Genomic DNA, 17783 nt, shown 5'->3' on the forward strand with positions numbered 1-17783 from the left:
AACTCATAGCTTTTACTGGAAGAATAGACCTTCCTTCCAAACCCATCCAGGATGTAACTACCCATGTTACTGATAAGAATGTTATTGGTGGGCACCACTCTGGATCCTCTGACTGCTTCTGGAAAAATATAATTTTTGCAATATGGTTCTTGAAGAGGTATTTGAATTTTTTTTCTTCAGTCTCTAAAATCTGTCAGGTCTTTAGACAGCTAGTGGATTTGATTCTAGTCCATTGAAGTTGATCAAAGATATGCCCAAATGCTTGAAAAACTGAAAGGGATTTTTATGGATGTCAGAGAATACTTCTACCACCCATTTAAAAAAAACATTCTTTTGTCAAACTAACAGTATCTCCAACGGTCACATGCTTAGGAGAAGAGCCAAAAAAGTGATTATAATTAATATTATATCCTTGGAGGAGAGGGAAGTAAAGCTGACCAAAATATAAATCCTGATCCTCAATTTTTCAGAAGTCTGAATCAGACAACCACTTTGGGATACCTTCCTTTTCATTTGAGTGAAAGGAGCTGTATTGAAAACTGAAAGTTTTGCCATGGTGTGTGTGTGTGTGTGTGTGTGTGTGTGTGTGTGTGTGTGTGTGTGTGTGTGTGTGTGTGTGTGTGTGTGTGTGTGTGTGTGTGTGTGTGTGCTTGTGTGCATGTGTGTACTTGTGTGCGTGTGCGTGTGCGTGTGCGTGTGTGTGTGTGTGTGTGTGTGTGTGTGTGTGTGTGTGTGTGTGTGTGTGTGTGTGTGTGTGTGTGTGTGTGTGTGTGTGTGTGTGCACATATATGCATGTGTGTATATATGTGCCTGCTGGAAATCATGTATCCTCTGCCCTGGATAGCAAAGTGTCAGTAGTCAAAAGTGGTTGGGACTAGAGCAGAAATTAGAGGCCAGATGTCCTTAGTACTTGCATCTGTCCCACAGGGTATAGAGCAAGGGGGTCAGTCAACTTATTTTTTTTCTGAACAACAGATATTATGGTTTCCTGACCTGCAATCTTGGAATACAAATTCATAAAAGAAAAGAGTTAGAAAATCAAAGAAAGTGGAGCATTACTTAGTGGTGAGCACATTAGGCTGGCTCTCTGCAGATGTCTGGTAACCAGCATCTGAAGGAAATGCAGTTGGAATATTCAAAGAGGAATGGGAAGATTGTGAGACTCCTATCCCACTACCATTTTTAATGGGCAGTCACAGCTGGGGTAGCAGTAAAACATATGGCAGTGATTAGGGATGTGCAAGGTTGTGTTTTACTATGGCCATTAAACTCAAGCACTCATGGGTTGACAAGTTCTTTAAGGCCTTGTACTCTTCATGGAATCCTACACAGCTACCTTTTTTGGTTTAAAGAAGCTACAGTTGTGCTTCAGTTAGAGCTTGCTAGAACCAGTAAAGGAATGCTCTCCGACAGAAGATGTGACAGACATCCCTTGGCCTAAAGCCAAGAAACCCATTGTACTTGATATAGATCCAGAGGCTTTTAGCTCTGTGGAGTATATTTTTCATTTTGGGAATACAATATGGTCCTCACCAAAACAGAGAGGGCACAGTAGGTGATTGAATGTGTCTCCTTCAGGCAATCCTGTTAGTTGTCTTTTCCACAAACATCACTGACCTTTGAGAGATCTCCAAAATGGCAACCAAAAAAGGATAAAATTTGTAAAAAAAAATCAGTACAGTTCAGTACCAAACCAGCTACATCAGTAGAACACAAAATCTAAGTTTGAGTACTTTTCTTGCTAGGTAGCCTGGATGAGACAGACAGACTACTAAGCACTATGGCACTACAAGCAACAACAAATGAAAACTGATCCCGGATGATTTTCTTATTCTGTTGAACATCTTAGTAACATTTTCTGCACTGCGAGAAGAATAGCTTCATCTGAGGATGTCTGAAGCTTTGGAAGTCAGGTTGAATGCCCTGCTTTTCATCTTCAGCTATTTTCAACCTTTATGAATGAAAAAGCAGCAGTAAATCTTATAGACATCCATAGTGCTTGTTTAGATGGCATAAAAAATAGGGTGGAGCAAAGAGTTAAGTGGGGTCATTGTGTAATTTAAAGGAGTATTTGGTGTAACAAATCCAGGAAAAAAATAAACAGAAAGTAAAGAAAATGTTAACAAAGTATTTTTTGCTGATACAATTTTAGCCCTCATTTTATTAATTGAAGATGCCTCTGTGCTTTCACTGAACTTACCTTATGACAAAATCATGAGAGTCTATCTCTTGCCCACAGCTTTTGTTGAGCAGGATCCCAGAATTTCCAACTATGGCACAATTCTTAAAGTGCTTGCCTTTCAGAGGTGATGTTTCTGGTAGTAGCTCATATAAGTTTTTGGAAATATTCATAGTGCTTCCTCGGTCAAAGATATAATGAATGGTGTCTCCAGGCTTCAGAGTTCCCTTCAGCACTGAAATATCTCGTTCTGCATCCAGAAACTTCAAAATGTTTTTCCTAAATAAAAAATAAATTAAAACATGAACAAGGTAAACCTCAAAGCTGATAGCTATGACTGTTGTTGCCAATCAGCAAGCTATGTCTAAAAATGCCTTTCTCCATTTTCTTTACTGCAAGTGAAAAAAGCAAATAAATAAACACATGAAAAATATTGATATTATGGTCTGCTGAACTAATATAAATGCTGCCATAAGCTCAAATGCAGTTTCACTTCTTCTCTACCACCCCTTTTACCCCTTCCAGACATCTTTGAACCACTCTGTAGGCTACCACTGCTTCTGGCAATGTATGCCAAGATCTTACCACCCACTCCGTGAAATAATTTTTCCTCATGTTAGTTTTAAGTCACCTCCCATTTCCAGGGCAGCTCATGTACCAGTTCTCCCCACTCTTTCCTTTCTGTGCAACATTTTTCTCAGATATGTAGCACAGAAATGTGCTGCCCTAGATAGCAAACCAATTTGAAGTCCCCATCTATAAGCAGTTGTAATGGCAATCACTAAATGCCTTTAACCATCAATTTGTAAAAGCTTAAAAGTTGTAAATTGTCTATGTCTTCTGTTTCTTTTGTATTTTTTTATTAAGATGGTTTAACTACTTTTTATGGTCATTTAATTGACAGTTGTAAGCTGTCAAACTTTTTTTTAAATGGTGCTCCATACAAATAGGCATCTCGGGCAGATAAAACCAAAACTGCTGGTGCAGTACTCAAAAAACTACTTATAACCAAAACAGAGTGATAAAAAGCACGTAGAACCTCCAGATCTTCAGAAATCAATGTTTAATCACCACAACACATAAAGATAGACACAAACTTAAGAAAGGTATCAAACATTAAGCGCTTTCATCCATCACCGGGGACTTCATCAGAAGGGACAGATGACCACTCGATGCAACATTGCTACTGCACTGTCCAAAATATTCACTTCTTCAGCCTCACTAATCATCTTCAAGTCTATCCAAATCTTACCTAATCTACCCACTTGTCAGCATTTCCTTTAGTGAATGTGATAATTCCTTACAGTTGCCCCAAACTACCCCATATGCATTTACCATGGTCACTTTTTCCTGCCTGAGATCTTTCTTCCCCTCTTTATAAAACCCAATTGTTCTGTATTTTCTACCTGAACTCAGACTGAACATTCCACTAAAATCTGTTCCAGCTATGACTCTGGCCCAACGCCACCATGTTTTTCCATTTCTGCAAAAATGTTTTAAACACCTTAACATAATTATTATCTTGTCTGCATGTTAACATAGAAACATACACACTCACATTTTCCAGCATTTTATTATTTCCCACTTTCATGCCTCTCTTTTCATGTGCGCACATACTATATTCCTCCACTGCCAAATATTTACATGTATGAAAGATACAATATATATAATCCTAATCTTGCTTTCTTTATACAACCTAAATATCACTCAGTCATGTTATTACAATAATAAACTAACAAGTTTAACTATTATCTTGTTAACAAACTTTAACACAACTGCACTCTGCTGCTAACTGAAACTGCAGTCTCTCTTCTTCACATTAACACTGCCATTAGATTAGGAGAATAGTGATCTGTACATTTTTTATATATCTGCTGTTCCATCTATGACACAACAGCAAAATTAGACCCAGCATAGATTACTGCTATCTCATTCAGTAATCCATTCCTCATAATGTCACCTACACTGTGTACATTGAGGGCCATAGTCAAGTTTCTATTACCAAAATTATATATATATAAAATTCCTGTACAAAGCCAAAAGATTTAAATTATGCAAATAAATGAAGAAAACTTCAAGCGACAATCTCTAACAGCAGCATACTAACTGCTTATCCTGTATTATTAAACATAATTCCAGATGCACTACACATTTCCTAGCCCCCTTACGCAGTACTAAAAGTAATTGAAATAAAGTTGTTACCTAACACCTATATTGCACAACACAGTAATATTTTTATACAGTTTAAGTATTTTATTTAACATAGAGCTTAATTTCTAATACACAGACTGCACTGGCCCCCCTCCATAGCCATGCATTACTTTAGCTGCACACATATTATAAAAAATAGCACATCAGGGCAGTTATCTTTATCAGTCGGCAGGTAAGTGTTTAGTCACCTCTTTAATATCTCTTTTCTATATTGTGGTGCTTTTGTGGGTTCACAACTACACTGATCCATCTTCTCTCACAGTTAGTGCAACTGGAATACAGTTCTGCTTCATATTCAACTCAGAAAAGATGGGAGAGTGAACATAAAGAAATAAAAGAGGTCATCAGGAGCAGGTTTAACAATGACGCTGTGCTTACCAGTGCCCATATTTTTTACCTTATGTCATGTATTTGAATTACACTTCCCTGCTGTTATGATACCTCTCACTTTACCAAACAGATAACATCACCTTTTTCCACAGACCTTCTATTGCCTCCTTTATCTGACTCTGCAACACTAGCTTCATTCTTTTCCTCTTTCCTTGCATTATTTGTTTTAAAGTCATACAGATCTCCCATTTCTTCATTATATTCTCTCCAATTTTTAATAGCGATGTAGCTCTTATAACTTCTTCATCCCTGCTCAACAGCCTCAGCTGCTATGCATTCTTCACTTCCTGGACTGATATTACTGAGGCTGGGAACTGTCATAGGTCAGTGCTAGGTTAGCTGCCCATACAGGCCATTTTAAGCCTAACCAATTTCCCTTTTTGTCCTCAAAATAACCTATCCCATTTGGTTTTAGATTGGCCTTACCCATCTCGTGGTTGATAATTACATATTACTCCTAATGAGAATAACTGGGCTCATACCATAGATAATTTGAGAGGACCCATGCATGGCATAAAGCACTTATGAGCTGCCTCTGTCCATCAGTAGTACAGAGGGAAGCCCTGGGGTAAATTTTCTGTTTCCCATCCACACATTGAAGTTATGCCTGAATATGGACAGGGATGAACTTTGTTTTATGTGGGTGGGGAGCAAAATCCTCTGTGAGATATGCCTGTCCCTCCAAACCATTCTGTTGAAGTTATAGAAACGGTTTAGATACCTAGACCAAATATTTCTGAAACCATTTGACTTGCTGATGTGCAGTAAATCCATCAGTGATGGGCTGGAGGATGCCTTGTATGCCAGACACAGGTCACCTCTTAGCAGTCTGCTGGATACAGAGTATAGTGAAAGGGCTAAGTCAGTCCATGTAGGACATGTTGTTTAGGCCTTGTATCTTTTTAGTAAGATATCTCTGTGCACTTTCCAATTGTTACATGTGTTTGGACAGATACTTACCAAAGGGGACATTATATTCAAAGATTGGCCTAATGCGGCCATACAGCTTATTCCTGAAAAAATTAGAACTTGACAATTCTCAAGCTCTTTGTTCTGGTCTGAAGGTCTCTCTACAGGCCCACTTTCATATTTACATTCTGCATCTGCCATCAAGTTTCTTTAATGCACACCCCACCAAAAAAAAATCTATGTACCACTGTGTGGTTTACACATAGCAATTATACAGCCAAGTCTTTTTTTCCATGTAAAGTGCAAAGTCACTAGGTAAACCAATTTAGCAGCAACAACAGTGTGCCTTGCATGTCACAGTGTTGGGTTGTGTGTAAGCTAGTCTTTTAATGCAACTCTACATAAAAATCCTTACAAAGAATCTTTCTTTCTGCCATATACAGCCTTCTGCATTGCACTGCTAACATTAGGACTTATATTTTCTTCCAAAGGCTATAACATTTAATAAGAAGGTGTCTCTGCTGCCTTCCTTATTGCACTCCAAATCCTGGTCCATTTGCTCATCAATATCCGTTGTCTGTCTAGACAGATTTTGTTTTCAGTTAGCTCTCCATACAAGTTACTGGAGCACCAATATCAAAGTGCTCTTCCACACCTATTAGATGTACATTACATTGATTGGAGCAGCTTTTGATTTCATCAACCTTGCTTTGGAAGGTTGTTACCACTTCCTAAAAATTCTGAGTCCCATCCTGGTACCCATCAGTTCTAGCTCTTTGACCTATAGCTTGACTGCCGGATTGCCAACAGTAATCTGTGGGACATCAGGGTCTATGTGTAGACCATAAATAGCATCTCATTGCACAGACCTGCTACTTCCATTATGGGCTGTTGAGTTTCTTGAGAATTTGCTTCTTCAACAAATGCTCATCTAAAATATCTGCAGATAAATTAGAAAGTCTCTGGGAAATTCATGTACAAATCTCTTCATCACGTCAACAAATTAATACTGTTTAGGGATCCTAATTAATACTTATTGGAATCCTAGGGCTATAACTGCATGTGGCCATCTGGGTTCCACAGCACCCTCCACATATGTTCATATTTTATATGAAATATAGATTATAAATGATTTGCCTCAATCCTGGTAACTCATTATTTCACCTTTTAGCAAACCTAATTTAAGAAGATCAACACAACATTACCTCAAATGTTACATCCATTTTGACAAACCATCACTTAATATAAAGTAAATTGCCTTGAAATAGTTCCTAACTGTCACTGAATTTAATGGGATTATGGAGTTGATTTTGATTTCAAAGGAGACAGCTTTATGGCTAGACCTTACCAGGGAGGACTAGACATTTAGTGGGGGGGGCAGCATTCTGTCATATTTGTGAACGCAAGGTCTACAATGTTGCAGCCTCCAGTAGGCGTATTCGCTATTTGGTCAAGGATGGTTGTATTTACGAAGTCCAGGAATCTCTGTGCCTGTAGATTTGAGGCCATTTAGGATTCCCAGTTTACAGAGGGGTAATGAAAGTCTGCCATGAATAGGGTTTTAGGATGGATGGTAAGTGTGTCCAGTAGGTCCAAGTATGCATTATCAGCTTCTTGGGACATAGATGATGACCTATAGCTGGCTAGGATATGATACAGAATTTTGTCTATAGTGATCTGCACATAGAAGAACTCCAGCACATCATCCTGTCTGACCACCCTAGAGGTATGCTTGTTATGGATATATATTGAGACACCCTTACCTTTAGCTCTTGTCTGTGCAGCTACTGATCTAAAAGTGTGTCAGGCACTAAAACCTTGCATTGCCAGGGCACTTTCAGACACTTTAAACCATGTCATGATAAGTGCACAGATGTCTATATTCTCAACTGTGAGGAGGGCTGGAAAGACTGTAATTTTTTTATTTAGGCTCCTGGCATGGAATAGTAACACCTTGAGGTTTGGTTGAGGTGATTTTGCTAGGTCAGTACGTTTGTCACTTTGGCATTGCCTAAAAAAGGCACTTTGGGGGTGGATAAAGTTTTAGCCAGCATTCAAAAGCACAGAGGGGAAAGGTGCAGAGCATCCGTGGCAAAGCAACGCAGTCTGTTAATCATGTCATCCCAAACTGTGAAATACTGGATCCACTTAGAATGACACCGTTAAGACAGCCAGTTGTTGAAATCAATCATTTTTTGGTCATATTATGACATCATTCTCAGTGATGGTAATATGCTGCTCAATGCTAGGCTCATACCAACCAACCTGAGACACATAGTCTAAAAGCTGCATAATAAATCTCTTCATATAGTCCATGGAGGTACACCTCAGGTCATTTACACATATATGGTCTATGATGGAATCATACTGGTACCTGCTGAGTAATGACTTGAGACTGTGCATGATTTGCTGGATTCTGGTTCCAGATAAGCTACTAACAGTTATATTCTCCTTGTTGGGTGGCCACAGTGGTGCAGCAGTTAGTGTTGCTGCCTCACAGCAAGAGGTTCTCCGGTTCAATACTCAGCTGGGGTGCCTTCTGTGTGGAGTCTTCATATCCTCCCTGTGGTTGCTTGGGTGTGCTCCGGTTTCCTCCCAAATACATGCTGTATGTGGATTTGACACTCTAAATTGGCCCTAGGCATAAGTGTGTGTGTGAGTGTGCCTTCTGTGGAAGGTTGGGCACCGTGCTGGCAACTCTACACCATAAAACTCCATGGCCAATCATGAGCAGACAGGTGATCCTCTGTGGTGACCCATAACTGGGAAAAGAAGAAGTTATATTCTCCTTGTTCAGCTTGGTTAGAGAGACATCAGTATATTTATTTTATTTTATTTTATTTTACATTTGTTGACCGGGCTAGTCTAGCTGGCTATATGTCCATTTTCAGTAGAGGTCCGGGGAGATAAGCTCCAACATTAAAAAAAAAAAAATGAAAATAAAATACAATTACATAAAGAAATACATATGTAATATTCATATAAAAACATTAAGACTGGAGACATAGTTAGGAAATATTAAAATGCAGTACTTAGAAAAATAAACAACAAATTATTGTTACATGTGACTTACATATAATGCTACTATTACGTACTGTGAATGAGGATGCAGGAAAGTAAGAAGAGGAGGCAGTTTTTTTTTTTTTGATAGATGGTAGGAAGGATATATAGATCAGTGGATGCAAAAATGAAGTGGATTTAGGGTTCTAAGGATGTGGAATGCCCTATAATGAAAGTATTGGGCTGACACTAAAATTGTTTATTTCAGTTGCACAACCTATAATAAAATACTTTTTTTTTTACTTTAATCTTGCTAACATTAGCATGTTAGACTCAATTCAGAGGAGTTACACAAAAAAGGTGAATTGCATTGTTGATCTTTCTTATTCAAACAGACTAAAACAACTGAATTTATATAGCATACTCTACAGGTTATTGACAGAAAAGTGATGTTTGGGTATGAGAGCATTTTTAGATGCAGAGTTTAGGAATGAAATTGGTTTAATTATATTAATTATATGTATTGAAATTAATATCTAAATGTACATATATATATATATATATATTTTTATTTTTTTTATTTATCATTTGTTGACCGGGAAAGTCCGACTAGGTTCCACAGAGCCTGTTTTCAGTGGAGGCCCGGGGAGAAATCTCCAGATGCATGTCGTTGGAATGTGGGAGGAAACTGGAGTACCCGGAGAAAACCCACGCGAACACAGGGAGAACATGCAAACGCCACACAGAAGGCACCCGAGCCGAGAATCGAACCAGAGAGCCTCTTGCTGTGAGGTGACAATGTTAACCACTGCACCACTGTGCCGCCCAATATACACACACACACACACACACACACACACACACACACACACACACACACACACACACACACACACACACACACACACACACACACACACACACACACACACACACACAGTGTGTGTGTGTGTGTGTGTGTGTGTGTGTGTGTGTGTGTGTGTGTGTGTGTGTGTGTGTGTGCATATCTGCGCTTGTATGTATACAATATATGTATATATATATATATATATATATATATATATATATATATATATATAGGTACATAGGTTCATAGGTTGGTATTAGGCTATCGGCCCTAAGGCCTATGCAAGCCTAGCCATAACAATTCCCTGAAAAATTTTCCCACAATATTTACTTCTCTGGGCCCCTGTCTAGCAGGGTGACTGACATGATCCCCGGGGTGAATTTCCTATCTCCCATCCAATCATCAAGGTTCCTTCTGAAGAGGGCCAATGAGGTGCTTTGCTTGACATATATGGGCAGTCTATTCCAGAGTATGGGGAGTCTCTGGGTCAGGAACCTATCCCTCCAGCATGTTTTGTTCATTGTGATGATAAGGTTTAGATCCCTGGAGCGTGTGGCTCTGAGGGATTGGGATTTCTTTAAGTGGAACATGTCCAACAGCTCAGGGTTTGACATGGCCTTGTATGTTAAGCAGAGATCGCCTCTGAGTAGACGATATGCCACAGAGTATAGCTCTGTTTTTTTTAGACGGTCAGCATATGGCGTCTGCTTTAGGCCTGTGATTCTTTTAGTGAGGTATTTCTGTGGCCTTTCCAACTGTTGCAGATGTCTTGTGAGGTACATACCAAATGGGGCATTATACTCTATAATGGGTCTAATGAGGGATGAGTACAGTGGGACAATGACCTCCTTTTTTCTGGATGAAAAGCCCTTAGTGATGAGGTGTGCCATGTAGAAGGATTTCCTGACTGTTGTGGCGATGTGGTTATCGAAAGTGAGACCACTGTCCACTTGTGTTTTTTTCCAAAGGGGATGACTATACATTTCTTGGCATTAAGCTTGAGCCCATGTGTGTGTGTGTGTGTGTGTGTGTGTGTGTGTGTGTGTGTGTGTGTGTGTGTGTGTGTGTGTGTGTGTGTGCATATCTGCGCTTGTATGTATACAGTATATAAGCAATATAAATATATATATATATATATATATATATATATATATATATATTTCTATAGTTTTTTTATATATATATATATATATATATATATATATATATATATACACACACACACACACGTTTATATTTATATATCTATATATACATAGCTGTATATATATATATATATATATATATATATATATATATATATATATAAAACAGATTAATAACCTCTCATAAATTTGTAAACTATGAAAGTTAACCTAAAAAACAGGCAAGTAAAGTGTTAACTACTCTTCTGTCACATTGTTTTAGTAATTACTTCTTGACATAACTTTAAAGATGATGGTTCTTTGACAACCAATAATATTATAGTCATGTAAGTTAACATTTCTCAAATTCAAGTTTAAGGAGTGAACACAGGTAAGGAAGAAAACACAGGTAGAAAATGGTGTCTGTGACAGAAAAATATATAATTTCAGATAAGAAGCAAATTGTCGTGAAGTATAACTCACGCAGCTTAGGAATGCCGAAAGCATTAATTCTGCTTTAATGTTCAAAATAATTAAAATAACCATATCAGAGTGGGAAAGTTTTAAAGACGTTCTTGTTCTTTTTAGCTGATGGTGCTAAAATTACTTCAGAAAGCTAGATGAGGTGTAACAATGGACACATCTGACAGTGGAACATCGATTACATATTCTATATCTTTTTAACCGTTTCACATAGATGGTTTCATAAAACGTACAACCTTTGTTTATCCTTTTAAGGGATAGTCTTCAACTGTGCTTGCTATTCTAAATGCAGACAGTGCGACTAAATTAATTATTACGTGTAAATGATTACCAAGGAAATTAGAAAGTGTGATTTATGTAGTTATGCACCTGTTTTTCACTACCCACGGCATGTGTACATATGGTTGCGATAATACGCAAGTGCCAGCAAACCACCTGCAGGGGTGCCAGTAATACAAAGTACTCACTTCAACCAATTCAGCAATACCAGGTCATTTACTCCTGTCACCATGTGGAAGATAGGATTTGGCCCCCTGCAGAACTGATGGTAGTAAATGGAAGGGAGTTTCACTGGCTCAGGTTTTATTGAAAATTTTGCAACAAGTACACATATATGTATTATATACATAGGTTCATAGATGAGTGCTAAGCTAACTGCCCTTGCAAGCCATTTTAAGCCTAGCCAAGTTTAAGCCTTGTGCGGCTAAAGCCCTGCACCTTGTATTTGTAAGGCAAACAACTTAACCATTAGGCCACCCTCCCAACATATATATTGCCCTTAGTAACTTCTGCCATCTGAATGAGCACACAACCTCAGACATTGAGACGATACTGTTACATAAAGCCTAGTCCAAAACTAAAGATGACAAAATCTCTCGACTACAGAAATAAATTAGTAAGCCCAACTCATACTTTAAAATTAGAAAGCTGCAAGGTGAAATACTGCATACTGCTACTCACCCAAAAATGTCTGTAAAATGTCATTCAGTGTAGAACACTGCCATCTTCAAAGAAATAAGTAAAAATACCTGAACAGGAGCATAATAAAATCTGAAATCTACCATCCCAAAAAGCACCTGAAATAATGACAGTCTTCTAATCTGTCTAGTGCAGAGGGCTAAAGGGAAAAAAACATTTAAACTCATTCCCAAAAGAGGAAGCACTTCTAAAGCATCAGCTGGCTCACGAATTAAAAGAAAAACTGAAGGAACCCCCAACTTCACTAAAATAATCACCACAGAAACAGAAGCATAAATTGGTAAAGTGGCGTGGGCAAAGCAGCAGACTGCATGAGCTACAAGATACTGAAGACAGCAGCTGAAAGCACTGAGAAAAATCGAGAGGCAAGCAGCATTCATGACAGAATTAAAAAAAAACAGAAATTACCTCAGAAATCCATGACAAGAAACTTAAAGAAGCAATTCCACTTCATTAAAATACATTGAAAAGGAATACAAAATGAAATTCTAAACAATAAACTGCATGAGAAAAAAACACAGCTTGTAATGTCAGAATACACACACACACACACACACACACACACACACACACACACACACACACTATAGAAAGCACCCAAATGCACACCTGCACATCAAAAATACTACTAACTTGTAAAAGCACTTAAATATATCTATAATAAAATCAAACTCAAGTATAAACCACTAACAGAAATGTATAATTAAAAAAAGTTCAGAATGTATATCAAAGCTGCATACAATGTTCCTAACTGCTACCCTACTTACACATTGTAGCAGATATTATGGGCAGATTTCAGAAAGGTTACTGAGAGGTGTACTGCTGTGGTCTGTTTTTGTGGATTACCACAGCTGCTAACGAAGCATTCCATGGGAGAGACCTGTGCTAATAAGTCATGCTCTCTCCCACAAAAATGCTGCACTAAGGCATCTTTGCAGCTGAAGCAATTCACTCAGCTGAGTAAGGCGTGTCGGCTACCCATGTTAATATACATGACCAAAAACTCACGTTCACCCGTTGCATTACTCATAAGTGCCAGAGAGTTTACCAGACTGACAGTATGTGTGTGTTTGTGTGTGTGTGTGTGTGTGTGTGTGTGTGTGTGTGTGTGTGTGTGTGTGTGTGTGTGTGTGTGTGTGTGTGTGTGTATGAATGTTTGAACATGTGATCTCATACCTTCACACCTTCCTATATTAAGAAAAAATTATGCAACACTGAGAGGGGGACCTTGCCGTACGGAAGATGTGGGGGAAAGGCATCAGTCACCAGGGATAATTCATTCTTTTGTGCCTTTAAATCACTTAAAAAGATTCAAACCTTGTCTCTTCAGTACACCCACTGAATGTGACAGGACTCTGTACCACCACTAGTCACTGGGGATCTTACTGAAATATTACCCAAGTGTATAAAAAATTAAAGCAAACAGGCTGCAAAGTTTTGAACCCTCCACCTTTGCCACAGAAAGCAGCTGCCTTAAAACACTATATTAACTGAGCAGTCTGCACCACTAACCCACATCAGAAAGGGACTGAGGCTATTGAATATCGACTAATGAAAAGTCAATTATATCTCAACTGTCTTAACTTTTTGCTTTACTTACTCCAAACATTGCTAGAGATTAATTTGCTCAGTTTTGACCTTAAATGTTTTTTACATGTGCGTGGAACTGCTATGGGGGCATCTTTTTCTGCCATTTTTTGAAGTGTGCTATATTATGATCCTGATAGAAATCTTTTTTTATTCAGAATTAAAAATGTTGCAAGGATTTCTGGATGATTGTTGGGCCGTGTGATCTGGTGAGTCAACTAGACTCCAGCGTTTTTTTTTTTTTTTTTTATTCTAATAATATGTGACTTAGGTCTATGGCTATGCAGAGTCTCTTCACAATAGGCTTTTAGGATGTCACAATAGCTAAATTAATTTACGGCATTATTATAACATCAGTGTGCTTAGAAGTCATTCACTAAAAAATATTTTCTTTTCACTTTTATATATCAGTCTAAATCCACCATAAACAGCATTCCAGGTTCTCAGTTTCAGAGAAATAGGATAATATTTAATGACACTGGTTATCGTAAAGAACAGACAAAACATCTTACAAAAATGTTTTTGATGAGAGGGTACAATCCATTAACAATGGGCACTAGCATGGTACAAAAACAATCAACACTAATTTGCATTATAGGTTCATAGGAGGTTACATAGGAGGCTAATGGCCCTAGGGTCTTTACAAGCCTAGGCATGTTATACCCATGTTCCCTAACTGACCTTGGTTAGAAAGTCATTATTTCTAGAGTGAGTCTATAATAAGCACAGACTGTCCCTGTCTATGAGGGACATAGGTGCCATCCCCTGGGGTAAATTTACAGTCTCCCAGCATTCTATCATTTAAAACCTCAAAAGCATGATTTCATATAACCTTAAACATTTTTCAATTAGCTTTAGCTATGATTCAGTCATCTGTGTCTTCCATGAAATGTTTTTTTTTTTCAACAAATGTATCTCAAAGCAAATGACACACTCATTCTTACATATTTAAAATGGAAAATATTGCCACATATCTTTCTGATTTCAAAAATCTCTACAGTAAAAGGTCTGGTTAAACTATGACTAAACAGAAAGGCTGCCTTCACTGTTATACATGTATTTTTTGTTCAGTAATTGTTAGATCAAACAATTTCACATCTAATAATACTCATAAGGTATTTGATATAAAGCACTTAATTACTTGCAATTCTGAGTGGATAGTATGCAGTATTTGTCTGTTTGTTCCTGTGGTGCATTTTATGTGGGACAAACTACTTGTCCACTTAGACAAAGAATACCATTACATCTTAGTGATATTAGATGTTTATAGGACCACAGTGCACTCTCTACACATAAACAGAAACACACTAATATCATTTTTAGTTTTACTTCACAGGTTAACACAGGAAGCCTTTTCCTCTGCAGAAAAGTGGCTATCCAATGCCCAGCTAATACTCAACTCTAACAAGACTAATCTCCTCATCTTTCAGCCCACTAAACCCAACCTAACTAACCCCTCTCTTCAATATACTGGCCAGCAACAACACCATAATCTCCCCTAAAGAACACACCAAACTACTAGGAGTTGAGATTGACAACCAGCTCAAATTTGACACTCACATCTCTCTAACCATTAAAAAAATTCCACAAAAAAACTAGGTTCACTGTATAGAAAGAAGCATTTCCTCACCAATGCAGCTAGAATTTCAGTAGCAAACTCCCACTTTATTTCATCCTTACTCTACGGCTCTCCTATACTTACCAATCTTAGACAAAGTGAATTAAACAAGCTAGAGATCTGCTACAACAAAAGAGCCAAATTTGCCACCAGACCATCCTAATGCAGCCACCACTGTAACTCTCTTAGAGAACTCGATTGGCTCGAACTCCCACAACTTCTCTGACTCAATCAACTCTCCCTCACCCACAAATTAGTAAACCATCCTCAAAATGTCCCCTCCCTTCAAAACCTTCTCCAGCCCTACTACACCACTAGACCACTAGGGTCCAGCAACAAAAACCTACCCCAAGTTACCAAAACCAAGAAATCATCCAAAGAAGCTCTATTCTCCTGTATAATATCCAAATTATGGAATACTCCCCCCCTATTGCCACCCTACCCTCTTCCCACCATTTCAAATACAAACAAAAAGCCCACTTAAAAATCCACTGGTTATGTCCTTGCTCCAGTCCTGACTAAGATTCTCTTCTCCTCACCTCCCTCCTTCACCCCTTTTTATCACTCTTCCTGCCATAATCAGACCATTACTTGCCCCCCCCCACCTCTATTTCCTCTCTCTCCTCCTGCTTACATGACATTTGTCAGGTATTTATCTGTTAGTGTACTCAGCTAGAACTGTCAAATTAAACAGTTAGACATTGTTTATTCCTAACTTTTATCTAAATTACTAAATTACATATTATAATACAGAACATTACATGTCATCTTATTTTTACAGTAATTTCCAAATGCATTTGTACTTTTCCATGTGTCTTGCTACTTCTTGGTTCCTAACTGGATCCTCATACATTCCTGCTGTTCATGTGTGCTGCATAACATACTTGATTATTACTTGTTAATCATTTTTGCTTGTTTGGTGCTTTTCTCCCTGGGCCTCTGCTGAAAATGGACCTGTGTCCAGTTGGAATTTCCCAGCAAACAAACATAAATAAATAAAAGTAAATAAAATTGGGCTTGATGGAGTTTCATCCACCATTGGGGGGGGGGCAGCCAAAGAGAAATTAATTATAAAGAATAATGTTAGATTGCCAATTTGGTGGAAAATCATGGTCCTGGGCTGAATGGAACAGTATGAATATATGTATATAAATGTGTATTGTCAAATGGTTGCCATACAGTGTCACAATGTACACATGAATTATGGCATGATCTGACTTTAATGTAGCATTTTTATTTCATTTGAATGTGATAGACAGGCATTGGGTATATATATACGTTTCTATATTTTTATGTTTTTATAAGCCGACATAATAATAATAATAATAATATGTCTGCTGATTATTATTAAGAATGACACTATTGTGCTTAGGAAATATTTTAAATTATTCTCCTTTAAATGTGTAATGAAAGTTAAAGATTGGGAAAAGCTTAATTTGTTTAGATACAATATGCACTGAAGAAGCTCTGCTGTATGTTGGTGAACCTAGTTTAATGTAATTTATGGTAGTGGTCATCTAATAAATTCACTGTTAAATTATAAAATTGTGGTGCTGTATTTCTGTCCCAATTTTACATTCTTCATCACACACACCAGAGGATTGTGTTGTTATATGCCTTGTACTTATGTATACTGACAAGGTCAGAAAAAGGCCAAGACATGGCATGTCTATAGCTAGTGGGGTTTGGTTTTATTGGCTTTAATACACCCATGAAGAGTTAAAAAGCAATAAGTATTGAGAAACACTGGTATGTCCATAAGAGATCTGCATATATCTCATATGCCACCACTACTGTAGGTTTGATTCATAGATTAGTACTAAGCTAACTGCCCTCATGGACCATTTCAAGCCTAGCTAATTATCCCTTATGAGAATCAAACCCTGCACCTTGCACTTCTAAAGTAAGCAACTTAACCATTACACCACCCTTCCACAATGAAGATTTTTGTTTGACTGGGTATTCCTTGCAGTTTTTATTGTATGGTTTGTCTGTGTGACCTTTTTACCCTTTGATTTGGATATTATTTTAGGATATTATGCATGCACCCTAATGTTTATTGACATCAGGCTTGGGTTTAAGCTCTATGTTTCTAAAGCATAGTCTAATAATTCACTTATTCTGTGCTGATGAGGTAAGAAAAAAGCCACAAACTTGCCATTTCTACAACTAGTTTGATTTGGCTTTACTGCCCTGAATGTGCTCATGAAGATTTAAAAAGTAAAAAGTTATGGGCATACAGACGTCATGTAGTTGAAACACTAATTTGTCCTTATGGTCTATTATTACATGTATCATATATCTGTGTTTTACAGGTAATTTAATTTCTGGACATACTTCTTTTGTTAAAGATGCAAGTTGTTTAAAAACAAAATAAATATCATGGCATTTTTGCTGCTTTAGTTTCGCTACTGATTCAGGTTGATCACACCCCCAACATGATGTCACCTTAGGTAA

At 37.7% G+C, this 17783-nt stretch overlaps 1 protein-coding gene across 1 annotated transcript in view; it reads right to left on the minus strand.

Moving 5' to 3' along the window:
- ST8SIA2 (ST8 alpha-N-acetyl-neuraminide alpha-2,8-sialyltransferase 2) overlaps window positions 1-17783 on the minus strand; it is a 1698605-nt gene that overhangs the window by 665904 nt on the left and 1014918 nt on the right. Inside the window, exon 4 of the mRNA XM_044078364.1 lies at window positions 2201-2458. Coding sequence (XP_043934299.1) covers window positions 2201-2458 — 258 coding nt within the window. The remainder of the gene's footprint in view (window positions 1-2200; window positions 2459-17783) is intronic.

Source organism: Protopterus annectens, chromosome 7.part0, assembly GCF_019279795.1.
Source record: "Protopterus annectens isolate FY-2018-M chromosome 7.part0, PAN1.0, whole genome shotgun sequence".
Taxonomy (NCBI): domain Eukaryota; kingdom Metazoa; phylum Chordata; order Ceratodontiformes; family Protopteridae; genus Protopterus; species Protopterus annectens.